The following is a 15196-nucleotide window of genomic DNA, read 5'->3' on the forward strand; positions in this document are numbered from 1 at the left end:
AATTTGTGCCACGTCAGCGCCACATCGGAAAAAGGACTAAAATTGCCAAAAAAATAAAGATAGCGGACTAAAACTGCAATCTGAAAATATAAAGGACCAAAATCGCAAAGTGACAAACATACAGGACCAAAAAAGCAATTTTCCCTTTTAAAATCATGGAAAAATCTATAAAAAATTATTGAGATTAATAAAAAAACAGTAATTTTTTTAATAAATGGATTGTCTTTGAATTAACCTACTTAATTAGGTGAAGACAAAAAGTACTTGGATTTGCATCGTTTGATCAGAATTTTGATTCATAATCTAGAAGGATATGCACAGGTTAACTAGGCACTCGCACATTTTCATATTCAACATTATAAACAAATAATGTCACCAAGACTCGAATTATTGATCAAATTTTATTCATTTTTAATACAACTTTAGATACATGTAAAGCAGATTAGATACATAAAATGAATGCAATACGTTGAAACTCACTTGCTAAGTTTACTGCATTAATCTAGAAGTTTGTCAAATTAACACCGAAGAATTGATCTAAAAAAGTATTCAGCTTGTTTTTTTTTAAATAATAACAATAATAATAATATTATCACTTTATAGAAAGCGTTGATGTAATACAGTGGGCTAATGGCATTTCACCCTTTGTGAAATATCTATATACCACAAAACCCCCTATAAAAAATAATTAGCTATAAAGTTCTTTATTTTTCAAATAATTAGCTAAAAAATTTTTGCAATGAAAATTATAGTTACACGTGCTTGAAATGCAATTTGTCATATTTTTTGAACTTTTTATTTCTACAAATGACAAAAATACCCTCAAGTCTATTAGTAATTTAGTATATTACTTATTATTGGGTTTTTTCTTGGACCTTGGTTCAACTATTTAAATGTGATTTTTGAATTTTATTATTTTAATTTTTTTAAATTTTATGAAGTTGGAAAACACCATTATTTGAAATAGTTAATTCACGAAATTTCTCACCAAACATGTGTTTTTATTATGTTGTACTGTTAAAAATAAATAAATAATGCAAAACATTAATAATATTATTGGTAATAAAAAAGTAACATTCAACAGAAAAATAATAAAAATAGTAGTGAAATTTGAATACAATATAAGGGTGTTTAAAAATCAAATTATTCAAGTTAAAAGAATTTATCAAAATAAAAATATATAATTAATGAAATTCTAAACTTTTATGATTTCTTTAAATAAATTAATATTTGAATTAACGATTGATCTTTAATGTATCTCATTGCATTGAGCCGGATTATTCGAATATAATTTGATTTTACATTATTAAAATTTCTATCTAATTAAAATCATTGTATAATTATACTTAAAGATTTCTCGCTTTCAAGTATTATAGAAAATTTGGGTCGTAAAATCAAAACAAATTTAAAATGATTTATTAATTTAAATTATATGATTGAGAAAATTGATTAAATTTTTTTTTTTATATCATCTTGAATAATAACAACATGTGATTAATTTTGAATCATTTGAGAGATAAAGAAAAATGGATTTTTTACTCATGTATGTATAATTGAAAGTTAACTGAATAGTTATTTCATTTTGCTAATGTTATTAATTCCATGTTAGACGTTTTATTATTATTATAATTTATTTAATATGTTTTAGACTATTAATTCTAAAATAATTACTTTTATTTCGTATTATTAATTCTTATATTCATTTGAATATTACTATTTTTATTTAGTTTATTATTATAACCAATCATATTATTAATGATTTTTATTATGAATTTTAAAAATTACAAAATAATAAAAATAACATGTTTGGTTAGCAAGTTGGTGAATTCACTATTTCAAATAGAAAAAGTTAATCACAAATAATATTATAAAAAAATTGAGGGTATTTATGTCATTTTAGCTAATAAAAAATGAAAATAAGCAAGACATTTTGTATTTCAAGCACGTGCAACAATAATTGTTGACGTAAGAGTTTTTTAGCTAATAATTTGAAAAATGAAGGACTTGATAGCTAATTATTTTTTTATTGGAGGTTTTTATGCTATATAGATATTTCACAAGGAGGCAAAACGCTATTAGCCCGCAATACAGTGATTTTAGTTTATTTTTTTGTTGGAAGATAGTATTTTTATTTCATTGGCTTTAAAGGGATGACTATTTACTCTATTTGAATTTATAGATTTTTTTGAATCTGATTAAATAAATGGATAATTAATTATGAAGATTTTCGGATTTGAAGATAAAAACAAATTTGGTAACATTTTATCCATATTCGATCAAATATCCAAATAAAATTATATATATATATATCTATAAATATGTTTATACATACATACATATTATTTTTTAACTAGCGATAACGTACATGCGTTGCGTGTGTAATGTAATACATAAATATTATGTGTGGTGTGTATAATTATATAACATTTATTTTTAAAGTGTGTTCTCTTAATATGATATGTTTTTTTTTCTTGTAATTTGACACTTTTATGGGTTTTGTTTGTTTTTATTTTTATTTTTTTTGCAATTTGAGATTGACATACCAAGAGACTTACTTAAGTGCTCTTGCTTAATATATAGTATATAGATATTAAAAAAATATTAATTCTAATATGTTTTTGCTGAAAGCATGAAAGAGGATAGTTTGATTTTTGTCGGATAATATAGTTGAGTTAAACTATTTATAAAATTTTGTTCAGCTTGCTAATTTGTTTTTTTTTTTTAATTTTTCTATCATTCTGTTAAGAATTCGGAAAATATGTCTAGCTTTATCCAAATAATTAAAGTTTGAAAAAAAAAATACAATAGTAGATTGTAAAATATTTGTGTAAATACAATTGTATGAGGATGATGTTAAACTTGAATAGAACATCAGGATGAAGATGAGGGTAAATACAAATACAATGGATGTAGATTTGAGAGAGAAGATATAAAATCCTAATCGAATCCGATCGATTGATATCCGTAATGAACTTTGGTTAAAAAAAAATAACGTTTATTGAGGAAAAAAAATTAATTTTATTAAAAATAAACATTATACTACACATATATATAGGCAGGCAGCTCCGCCATTGCCACGGATACGTAGCGTAGACCTTTTGGCAAGCATCGTTTAATTACTGAATATAAACACACACACACAGAGTCATCTGCTGTATTTACAAAACCCCTTTCGCCCCCAACTTTCTCTCACTCTACTCTGTGTCGGTGACAGATCTCAACAACACCCCCACACCCCACCAGCTGGAAACGGTTCCTTTAGATCCACACATTCTCACACTCTTTGTTTACTTGCATTTAATATTTGCAGAAGAGGGTGATTTTTTTTTTTTGTGTTGGTAGAGGAAACTTGGTGGTGGGTTTTGATGTTCTGTGATTGTTGCTGAATGAAGATGAAGGAGAATACTTGCGGTGCATGAAGGATCGGTTTCTGTTTGATTTCACTGGTAATTCCAGGCGGAAGAGGTGGGATTCCTCCTCTGAGATCAGAAGCGGCGGTCGATGGAGGAAACGTGGTTCTAGATTTTTTTTTTGTTTGAATTGAGGGTTGCTGCGGAAATTATTTGAGGGTTTTGAATTTCGTCGACAATGCAGGCGGATCACCGGAAGAAAGTGAGCTGTTTGTTCGAGATTTTTAATCCATTCTGAAATTAATCGAGTCAAAGAAAAACTGTTGATTTTTATTTCCATGTTCTATGTATGTGTTTTCTGAAAACGAGTTGCTCTAGTATTCGCAATTCGACCATGCTTGTTTGTCTAATTCGTGTTGATGATAGGATCATGTTTTACCTATTACTGTGCAGTTATGAATTGAGCTGCTCTTGGCGTGATTTTAGAAAGTCAATTAGGTGTGTGGACCGAACAGTGAGTTGCATTTTGTAGGCTAATTGTACTGTTGGTCAATTGAGATCGTGGGATTTTTTTAATGATTGTTGAAATCATGAGTAAGATTTTGTTTAATTCAGATATTTGCATATATTTCACGCGGATGTTCTGCACATGAAAGTTTGAAGAAATGAATGCTTTTGACTGCCCTCACTTTTTCACGTCCTTTCATTTTCTTGTTTCTTATTATGGCATAATTATGCGAGGTACTTTTCTTTTTCTTTTTTTTTTCCTGCATTTTACTGGCGTCTAATTTTGTTACAAATCGGGAAATCATCCTTCCTCTGCCTTTTCTTCGTTGTATTAATCTTTGGATCATTAGTTATTGTACTCGCACTCCTTTGACTCATTTCTCCCTCTTACAAAGTATATTTTTGGTTAATGAGATGATGACAAATTACATTTTTGCACTTCTATAATGTTATTACTTATCGATTGTGAGTTTCAATAACTGTGAGTTTTGAGTTAAATTGAATTTGACTTTTAGATATCCTGTCCAATAGCTCCTGTTTAAAGATTTGTTTACTATGGATTATTGGGGAAGTTTGTTTTGCCCTCATGGTGATTTTGATCTTCAAAAAGAAGGAAAAGTTAGAATTTTTTTGCGCTAAAGTAATTTATACAATGAGTATCATTACATTTAATGTTTTTGGTGTACAGGAGACTATGATATGCATTTGGTTTCATTAGGTTGCGCTTGCATTGATGAATTTGATTTGTAGGAAGATATTTGATTTGAGAAAGTATTTGATGAATGATCTGCAAATTCCTTGAATTGTGTACATCCAAAACTGTCAAAGAATTTGAAATCTATCAATCCAAGCACAAGTGCCCGAGTACTCAACTCTTTATCAATAAAAATTGTTGGTTCTGAGTAGAACTTTGTTCTTCAAATAAATAAGTGTTCCATTAATCACCTTTTTTTGCATCATCTGTATGCAAATATTTAAATAATTTTTTCGTCAGTTGGCAATTCTCAGGCATGTGCTTCGGTGCACTCTGTTATCCTCCTCTAGGAAAATCACATGTTTAATGCATTACATGTTAAATTGTATTATCTTTCATGTGTTTCAGCATTCAACATGTACTGCAAATTATATGCTCTGTATATTCAGAGGACTAAAGTTTCTTTGTGCTCGGTGAACAGAATTCAGCAGAAATGGACTTCTTTTCAGAATATGGTGATGCAAGCAGGTATAAAATTCAGGAAGTCATTGGAAAAGGAAGTTATGGTGTTGTTTGCTCAGCAACTGACACCCATACTGGTGAAAAGGTGGCAATAAAGAAAATACATGACATTTTTGAACACATTTCTGATGCTGCTCGAATTCTCCGAGAGATCAAGCTTCTCAGGCTTCTGCGACACCCAGACATTGTTGAAATCAAACATATCATGCTTCCACCTTCTAGAAGGGAATTCAAAGATATCTTTGTTGTTTTTGAGCTGATGGAATCTGATCTACACCAAGTCATTAAGGCCAACGATGATTTGACACGAGAACATTATCAGTTTTTCCTGTACCAATTGCTTCGTGCCCTTAAATACATTCACACAGGTGATCCCCGCTGTTACGTTTCTCTGACTATCTTGTGTTTTGTTCCGTTTCTTTTGTTCAGCTGTTGAAGACAAAAAGAAACTAATAATATCAGCTTAGCTGTCACATCTGACTGCTGGATTTTGGTGTCATCATGAATTTCTGTGATGATTAGAGTAATTTTAATATACTAATATGTCATTCAGCTAATGACTTAAAATTGACAATTGTCAACAGATATGGCTTATGTTGTGTTAAAAATGTTTTCAGCATCATTAAAGCATTTGACGATTTAAGCTAGTTAATAGTTCGTTTTGAGTTTGGGAGAGTGTCTGATGATTTAAGTCTTTGGATGCAGCTAATGTTTATCATCGTGATTTGAAGCCAAAGAATATTCTTGCAAATGCAAACTGTAAACTCAAAATATGTGATTTTGGATTGGCTAGAGTTGCTTTCAATGACACGCCTACAATGATATTTTGGACGGTATGCCAATCAAAAAAATATGTACCTTAATAATCCTGTACACTCACTACAACTATTTGCCTGGTTCTTAGACTTCTAAGTTATGGCATAAATACAGGATTATGTAGCCACAAGATGGTACAGGGCTCCAGAATTGTGTGGTTCATTTTTCTCGAAGGTATCATTCTACATTTTCTTGGTTTTTTCATTGTAATTTAATTCTAAGGGAGTCGTCGTTATTGACTGTTATGTGTGAAAAGGCTGTGCATTACCCAATAATCCCATTCCATATCAATATGTGAGTTTTTCTCTTATTCCTAATTTTTAATTCAAATTACAAATCATTTTCCATGCCTATTAAATCATTTTTATAGCGTATGGGAAACATGCTGCGTATGGGAAACATGCTGATTTCCTTGAAAGGGATTTAGATTTAATTTAGGTGGATATACTGAGGTTGAAACATGTTTATTTCATGTGAGTTGCATGGGTTCTGATTCCCTTGTATTCCATTACTCATACTATATATTTGCTATCAGCTGTGATGATTGCCCCATGTTTAGTAGTTATTATAATCCTCTATTTGAACATGTATAGGTTTTTTCCTTGTCAGTGTTTTATAGCATCAAAATACACCCTTTCTCAGTAACTAGACGTGATATATCTTGGTTTTTGGTTGCTTCTCAGTATACAGCAGCGATTGATATATGGAGTATTGGCTGCATTTTTGCTGAAGTTTTGACTGGGAAGCCACTTTTTCCTGGAAAAAATGTTGTTCACCAGCTGGATTTGATAACCGATCTTCTAGGTACACCTTCAAGGGATACCGTTTCTCGAGTAAGTTAAACCTTCTGTATGAATTGTGGTTACTGGTATTTGAAATTGTTTGGCAGTATGGACAATCTGACCTATTCGTGATATTTGAATTATTGTATTTTTGTGAAGGTGCGAAATGAAAAGGCTAGAAGATACCTCACAAGCATGAGAAAGAAGCAACCTGTTCCGTTTGCTCAGAAATTTCCAAATGCTGATCCTTCTGCCCTTCGACTCTTGGAGAGGCTGCTCGCTTTTGATCCTAAGGACCGTCCGACTGCTGAAGAGGTTTCAAATCTCCTAGTTTCTTCTAAAACTAATTTTCTGTGTGGAGTCCTTTAAATTTAGGTTCCTATTTGGGAACTTTATACATACATCTTTTACTCACCTAGGTTAATCATAGGAGATATGACATTTACACAAAATTAGCTTCTTTAATCTTATATGGTCTTAATGCTTTTGAACACCAGATCAACCCTGCTTTTTGTCTGAATGTTTTTAGAAATGTAATGTAAAGTGTTAGAATCGGCAGTAACTTTGTGATCAAGTAACATGTATGACTACAAAATTTCATCAATTTCTATAATTTTTCTATATATATTAGAATTAAACCGAAATAATTATTTTTTAAGCTGATAGCAACATGATTAAGTCTCTCGTTCTTTCCAAGTCTGGATTTAGATGATAAGCTGATCTTTTAGAAGATATATTTAACACAGTCTATCCTAAATTGGTTGTCTTTCCCTTATGTGCATTAACACATCAGGGATTTGATCTTTAACTTTATGTTCTCCTTTGAAACTGGCTACATTCGTGGTCATTTGTTATTTTAGTTTCTCTGCATTTTCAGGCATTAGGTGATCCTTACTTTCGAGGATTGTCCAAAGTCGAGAGAGAACCATCCTCTCAACCAATTTCAAAGATGGAATTTGAATTTGAGAGGCGGAGGGTCACAAAGGAGCATGTTCGAGAGTTGATATTTCGGGAGATACTAGAGTACCATCCTCAGTTGCTGAAGGACTACATCAATGGTGTTGAGAGAACTAATTTCATGTATCCAAGGTGATAACTCTTTCGTTATTATGTCTGTCCTCTACATTTCAATGTTGCCGGTCCTGAAAAATATGCCTCTTGACAGTGCTGTCGATCAATTTAAAAAGCAATTTGCTGCTTTGGAAGAAAATGGTAAAAGTGAACCGGTGATTCCCCTCGACAGAAAGCACGTTTCTCTTCCCAGGTATATGCTGAGCTTAACCTGTTATATTGTAGAGGATTTGCCTTTTAAAGTTGCATTGTAGAGCATACTTAAATTTTCATATTTCATAATTATGAAAACTCATCTTACCAAGTCTTATTTCATATTTCATTTTGAAGAATATCATAACTAATCCTAACTTTCGAAACAAAAAATCTGCAAAATAGTCATGTATTATGTCACACACCATTACATCACACACACGTGTGCCTAGTCGCTAGTGTAGATTATGCAAAAGCAATGATGTATCCTGTTGAAACCATCTCACTTCATTCTTCCTATCTTAGTTGCACAACCCAATTGTGTCCTTTTTGTGTTGCCATATCTTTCTGTTATCATGTCTGATCTCTCACATGCCAGACCTGTTGTGCTGTCATGCATAAAACAATGTTTGATGATGCAGGTCGACGATTGTACCCAATACAGTGCTTCCCAAGGAGCTGGCAACTATTGCAAATGCCAAAGATCCGCAGAATGCTGAAGAATCTTATGGGTTTCGTAACAGTTTATCAAGAAACTCACAACCCCCACAGAGGATCGTACAAGGTAATTTTGCATCTTAAATTGTCGGTCCTTCCCCATTGTTTTGTTCCAGTTGAGTCGTCCTTGTCTATTCGGTGAATTAATTTGTTCACCCGGAATCTTTCCGTGCTCAGCAAAACCAGGGAATGTCCGTGGTCCAGTTGTGCCGTATGAGAATGGAAATGTCATCAAAGATTCATACAATCCTAGAAATCTTGTAGGAAATGCAGCCCTTTCCACCCAATCATCTCCCTCGACTTACTATTACCATAGAGGTTCGCCTGGACAACCAGAAAGACTGGTAACTGAAACACAGAGAGACTTATCTTCACTTTCCAAACAGATACAAAACTGTGGCATGGCTGCTAAGTTAGCTCCCGATATAGCTATTAACATAGATTCCGCCAGTCCATATTATACTCCACAAGCTGGAGCGACCAAAGTCGACCACAATCATGTTCCAGACAGTGTCACTATCGACACAAATCTACTGCAAGCCAAAGCTCACTACAGTGGACTCGGCATTGCCGCAGCTACAAATGCAGCTGCCCATAGAAAAATTGGCAGCGTTCAATACGGCATGGCAAGTATGTATTAGAGAAAGGTTTGAAGTTAATGGAGTGAAAATGGTGAGATTTAATGGATGGTGGATTCGGACCTATAATCCTTTGTTGGGAGGATTGAACACATTGTAATCATTGGTGTGGTGTACAGAAGGGGAAACATAGTTTCTTGTGAGAGCCGATACGTCTCTTTTAGTCGTGGGATCTCTTGAAAATTTCACATCTCTATGAATAATAAGATGGCATAAAGTTTACGGTTGCAAAATTTGTTGTTGCTTTTTTTATTGGAAAAGGTGGAATAATTTGTTTTAGGCGGTCAAAGAATTTTTGAGATACCAGTCCAAATTATTTTCTTGTTGGCAAGAATTCAGTTCAACCTTCCATGGCGTCATTCGACTTGTGTCATGATTTATCGTGGTAGTGTGAAAACAATGTATATTTTTTTTATGGAAGGGAAGATATCTTTAACATCAAATCAAGCGATTCTCCAACTTTTTTACTGTCATCTCAATCTGTGTGGCATGTGAAGGCAAATAGAGAATCATTAAATTAATCGTACTTCCTCCTATAATCGAATCAGATCTTGTCTTTACTAATGGCAACTGATCCAAGAATTTACTTATTACGAATGCACGAAAAAAATTTAAAGTAATGCAAGCAAATGTCGTGTGTGGCGGTAACAAAATGGGGGTAGATTTTGCTAGCTAGGTGGTGTAATGTGATCACATGGAACCCTAAATGCCCTACGGTGTCTCCTAAAAGTCATAATTACTAAACTCACCCTAAAATTTCCTCTACAGCCGACTCATGTCCCCTTCTAGGAAACACCATTACTTGTCTTTTATTATACTAATACAAATTAAATGCACACATACGGACCTCTCTTTGAATCAATTATCTACGTACATATCATATATTTTATGCGTAAATTAAAGTAAAAAAATTAAACCAAATATTTAGAATATTGGCCTCGATTGTTTTATGTGGCTAATTATGGGAATAGGGTGGTGGAGGTGTGGGGCTCTAAAAGACCATAGAGGGCGAAGACATAAGCTAGGGGATGCACATGGGGGGAGGGGAGAATTAAGGTGTAGGGTTCGAGAATTTCATGTGATAACATGTGCTTTTAACCTTTTCAAGCTGCCACCCTATACATCCGCCCTTAATTCGTCCCCACGACTTTCCTAGATCTCATTTTATAAATTACATTTTTTTTTCAATGTGAATGATGAGTTATAACTTATAAGAGACCATTGTGAATATTTTAACCAAATTATGATACATGCATGTCGAATTTTATGCGCAAAAATTATGATTATTCACCATAAACAAGTGTGTTTATATAGACCATGGTAGGACCAGCTTCGTTGGCATTGACATTTCTTTCTTCCGCAAATAATTTAAGACACAACCCCCCCTCCATTTCCTCGTATCTCTCCATCCTTAAATCTCTTTCTTTCTCCCCTTCGATTCTTTCTTTAATGAAGAATTCCGACACAACTATCCCCACCTCCGAACCCGAATTAACCGACGCCGCATTATCGGAAAAACCAACGGTGAAGGGCAGAAGGAGAAGAACCCACACGAGGAAGATGACGATCTCGAGAGACGACATCGAAGAATGCAGGGAAAAAGATGAGGATGATGATGATCAGTTTGAGAAGAAGATTGTGGCGTTGAAGAAAATAGTGCCCGGAGGTGAAACTCTAGCGGTGGAGAATCTGTTTGAAGAGACTGCGGATTATATAGCGTCGTTGCAGTACAAAGTGGAGGCTTTGAGGTTTCTTGTCACCTTTGTTGAATGCTCCCAAAATAATAAACGGAAGCTTGGTGGTTAATTGATTCGTAAACACATGCTTTTTCTTCATTTTATAAGTTATAACATTATTATTATTTGCTCTTTAAAAAAATTATGACATTATATATATATAGATCTTGATTTATGATAAAAGTTTTTTTTTTTTTTCCAATATTCTATTTCCTTATGGCTATGATATCGATCAAAAACTTAGTGCACATCTTCAATCAATAATATTATATTGTTTTTTGGATCACCGAACATGCATGCTCATGACAAAAAGCGAGATATTAATTAAGGTAAATGATGTGATTTATATCAAAATTAAAGAAAACTTAACCGATGAGTTTAAAGTACTCAATTGCTTTTTTTTTTTTAATTTTTTCACTTTATTACATTTTTAGTTTTTGGCATCAGTGCTTTCAAGTATACATATACACGAATTGATAAACAAATAATTAATGTGTCTCCCACCACCCTGCACTAACAGTAGTTACTAGTTACTGCATGCATGTGAATAATAATAACATTGATAATTAATCATCACTTAACTCAACTTCAAAAGTTAGCTAAAAAAAAAATCAATTACCTAAATCTATATATTAAACTTCAAAGATATTTACGCAATCGATGTTAGACATAATTAACACATCAACATATATATATATAGCTAGCTAGAGATCGAAAAAATATAGTTTAAATTGTTGTGCACATTATTCAAATGCATAAGTGTCTTCACTGTTATATATTAATATTACTGTTATTATTACAATTTATTTATTTTTTTAAAAAAGAAATAACCAATGACATTAATGTTATAAATTATGATATCAGAAAAAGACCACGAAATCTTGGGATTTCGAAACAGGCATATTCATGGATCAGCCACAACGTGATGGGCGGTACCACTTGCATTGAAAGAAAAAACAAATTATATTATAATATTTACACCCTCACTTTTTCTACCTTTCAATTTCGCGACATGAGATTTGGAAAAATGTTAAATGTACACTTTGATTTACATAAATTAATAATTCTCTTATAATTTTTCTCATTAAATACAAAACTATCCATGATAAGAAATAAATATCTCGTTAGTCAAAGAAAGTTTTGTAATTAATAAATAAAGGTGTAAACCAAAGTATACACTATGGTGCATGTACATCTAGCATTACTCATAAGATTTATATTTATTCTAACAACGTCTTGTTATTTTGTATAAAATCTTTCCAACTTGTCATGTTGTTCTAGAAACCCAGAGAAGAATACATTATACATGTGAATTCAGCCCGCCCTTTTGGCACAGAAGGAAAATTACCGACCCAACTTACTTATTTTATATGGTATAGTTGGCTGTTTCGACAAACCTAACCAATTTTATGTCCAAATTGATATGGTGTGCCGACTCATCATTTTGACATGTTAGAGAAATTATCAATCAAACCTATTTATTTTGTATAATAACACGAACTGCATGTCAATTTTGACATATCTAGATCCTCACACAACCAGGAAATTATATATTTAAAACAATTAATAGATAGATTTTATTAAAATTTTATTTGTGAATAATGAATTACGATGTTTAGAATAATGTTTTGTCGCTATTAAATTGACTAATAATCTGTTACATTATAAGTTCAGATTAAACAGTGAAATTTAAAATCAATTTCAGTAAATATTTCTCACCATGTTTTGTGTGCTAGTATACTATGGCCGAAGCAAACATTTTCCGCGTTGTTATATAGGTACAATACACTGGATTTAACTATTTAAGGGTCAATAATTGTTTAAGAAAATATTTAAAATTTCCGAATATAAAATGATGGGCCTTTGGATAAATTGGATTATGTTATTTCGTTTTGCAGGCTGGTCCTTTGGGTAAATTGGATTTTGTGATTTCCTTTTGCAGGCCAAGGCCCACCACACTTCTGAAAGCACCGTGGCCAGTGGCCACTTCGCGACAGCCCACCACACGTGCTACGAACATTTCTGAAAGCGCGGCGGCCAATTATCCCAAACCCTAATTTGGCATTTTTGGAGAGGGAAGGGCAATATATCGTAAATTTTTGCTTCGTCGGAAATCCGATTTGACGCCGTTATTGCCGTTTGTTTTGCCACATTTGGTTCGCTGCTTTGGATATTTTGGTTGAGGTCTGCTATTAGCTTAAACTAAATACATAATGCTGTTTTTGTTTATTTATTTTGTAATTTTAGAGTATAATCATCGAGCTTTGTGATCTCGTCGAATGTTTTATTTTTTTTCTAATTACTAAAAATTGAAATGATTTCTTGTTTGTCGGCTCAATTTTGATGCTTTTTTTTTTGGTCTTGTTTAGGGATAAGAAATGGCAGATGAGACGATGATCAATGGGGAAGTTTTCGATGATCCGGAATTGGAAATTACTGGGGATGATGCGTCGGATGCTTCAGGGCTCAATCAGAAGGTCGATGACCTTAAGCAAGAAAACAATGAAATTGCACGGGAGAACCGGGAATATAAGCAGAGGATTGATTTGTTGAAGGACTCTGTCAACGTGTTAAGAGATGAGAATGTGGAGCTAAAAAAAAAGGTTGATGAAGCAAAGTCAGAAAATAAGGCTTTAGGAGCAGTGGCAGCTAGAGCTGCAGAACTGGAAGCTGAGGTAGCAAGGCTGCAGCATGATCTGGTTTCTACCATTAGCGATTTGCAGGAGTCGACTATTGAATTATCCGATTTGAAGAGGGATTTGACAGGGGTGAAAGATAGGGAAAAGGAGAAGGATGTTAAGTTGGAGGCCTTGCAGAAAGAGAAGAACTTGCTGTTGTCCAAAGTTGAGGATTTGGTGGTAGTGCAAAGCAGTATTAGGGGTGAATTGGAGGGAAAAGATAAGTATATCTCGGATTTGAAGAAGAAAGTCGACGACTTGGAGTGGGCTGTGGGAAGAATCAAGACTTTGGAGTCGTTGAAGAATGATTTGGAGAAGACAGTTGAGAAAATGAAGGTGGAAATAGGCGATTTAGAGAGTAGAGTGGATGAAAAGGAAGAGATGATTAACGATTTCATAATGAAGGAAAGAGCAGTTCTGGATGATGTTTATGGTGTTATTAATGGGAACGCTGCAGTCGTGGATGGAAGGAAGGGATTCATTGGTAATTTGAAGCAAAAGGATTGGGTGGTGATGGCTGGCTCAACCTTTGCTGCCGTAGCTGTGATGGGGGTCGCCTGTTATATTCATCAGGCTGCCAGGAAACAATGATTCCCTCATAATTAACATTTCCAAGTCGTAGAGGTGAGAAAGGCTTTCTGAATGGAGAAGATTCAATTTTGCTTAGTCGTTCCCTATGGTTTGTTAACTTCGATTTCTTTAATAAGAAATTTGGTTTACTTAGCTGACAGTTTTATATGTTCGAGAGCTAGTTCTCGAGAAACATGTTTTGCTTTCAAAATTTGTGTGGATTGAGTATATCGTGGAATAAAATTCACTGCATACATTACTACGATTGATTTTGGTAACATAGTTTTGATCACGAGGCTCCTTTTCTTTTTTGAAATGATACAAATTTCCTTTTGACATGTGGATGTCCTTATTTCTTCAATTCTTCTTACCTAAAAATGATGCCTATGTGGTTATGTTAGCTCTGTTCTACTCAAATGGTGATGAGAGTTTTCTACATTATTGTGGTTCACTCCAAGTAATGTTCGGTGATTCAAGAATTTGGAGGCAGCATGTGATAATTAATGTATGACTTTTAGTTTCTGTACATCAAATGAGATAGGTCCTCGTGTGCAAAAAAAAAAGGGGTACAAATGGTTAGCAAACATTACGAATTACTCTCATTTGAAGTAATCATAGTATTTTGTTGTGTTTAAGACATGTAACAATATCTCTAGCTAGGTGTAGCATCCTTGAACCCCATTTATCACAACATCAGAGGTGCAGTAGATATCACATAGATAATCTGGGGTCTATTTCAATTACCAAATAATAATAAAATTATATCACTGTCATATGATTTATTATAGCTATATTTTGGCCAGACTTGTGAAATCACAATGGTTTAAATAAGATTCACTAATAATATTCGATCTCTTAAAAAATATATATCATAATCTTTATAATAATAAATTTGATTGTTAGGCAATTTCATATGGTTTAATTAACAATTAACCAAAAATTTGTTTCCCCAATTAAGTTCATAAATCGGGGTCATTTTTGAGTAGGATTGGTTTAGTACATCATTAAATTTACCATACGATCGATCATCGATATAAATTAATATTTAGATTCTAATATACGAATGCAAGATTCCCCTTGTAATCCAATAAGATAAAGTGCTAATTTTTATCCATAATTTTTATAGATTAAAAAAATTAATC

General features: G+C 33.0%; 3 protein-coding genes across 3 annotated transcripts; all 3 read left to right on the forward strand.

Annotated features, from left to right (window-relative positions):
* Positions 1 to 3098: 3098 nt before the first annotated feature.
* Positions 3099 to 9492, forward strand: LOC140894437 (mitogen-activated protein kinase 20-like). Its single transcript, XM_073302943.1, has 10 exons — positions 3099 to 3612; positions 5033 to 5441; positions 5779 to 5906; positions 6004 to 6063; positions 6573 to 6722; positions 6831 to 6986; positions 7549 to 7760; positions 7837 to 7935; positions 8357 to 8499; positions 8610 to 9492. Exons 1-10 carry the CDS (start codon positions 3589 to 3591, stop codon positions 9071 to 9073), a joined length of 1845 nt encoding a protein of 614 aa, XP_073159044.1. The 5' UTR covers positions 3099 to 3588; the 3' UTR covers positions 9074 to 9492.
* A 1004-nt stretch (positions 9493 to 10496) lies between these two features.
* Positions 10497 to 10895, forward strand: LOC140894333 (transcription factor PAR2). The gene has a single exon (XM_073302830.1). The coding sequence runs from the start codon at positions 10520 to 10522 to the stop codon at positions 10874 to 10876; it is 357 nt and encodes a 118-aa protein (XP_073158931.1). The 5' UTR covers positions 10497 to 10519; the 3' UTR covers positions 10877 to 10895.
* A 1909-nt stretch (positions 10896 to 12804) lies between these two features.
* Positions 12805 to 14319, forward strand: LOC140865497 (peroxisomal and mitochondrial division factor 2). The gene is made up of 2 exons (XM_073270159.1): positions 12805 to 12990; positions 13176 to 14319. The coding sequence occupies exon 2, from the start codon at positions 13185 to 13187 to the stop codon at positions 14073 to 14075; it is 891 nt and encodes a 296-aa protein (XP_073126260.1). The 5' UTR covers positions 12805 to 12990; positions 13176 to 13184; the 3' UTR covers positions 14076 to 14319.
* Positions 14320 to 15196: the final 877 nt, after the last annotated feature.

Source organism: Henckelia pumila, chromosome 4 (assembly GCF_033568475.1).
Source record: "Henckelia pumila isolate YLH828 chromosome 4, ASM3356847v2, whole genome shotgun sequence".
In the NCBI taxonomy this organism is placed as follows: domain Eukaryota; kingdom Viridiplantae; phylum Streptophyta; class Magnoliopsida; order Lamiales; family Gesneriaceae; genus Henckelia; species Henckelia pumila.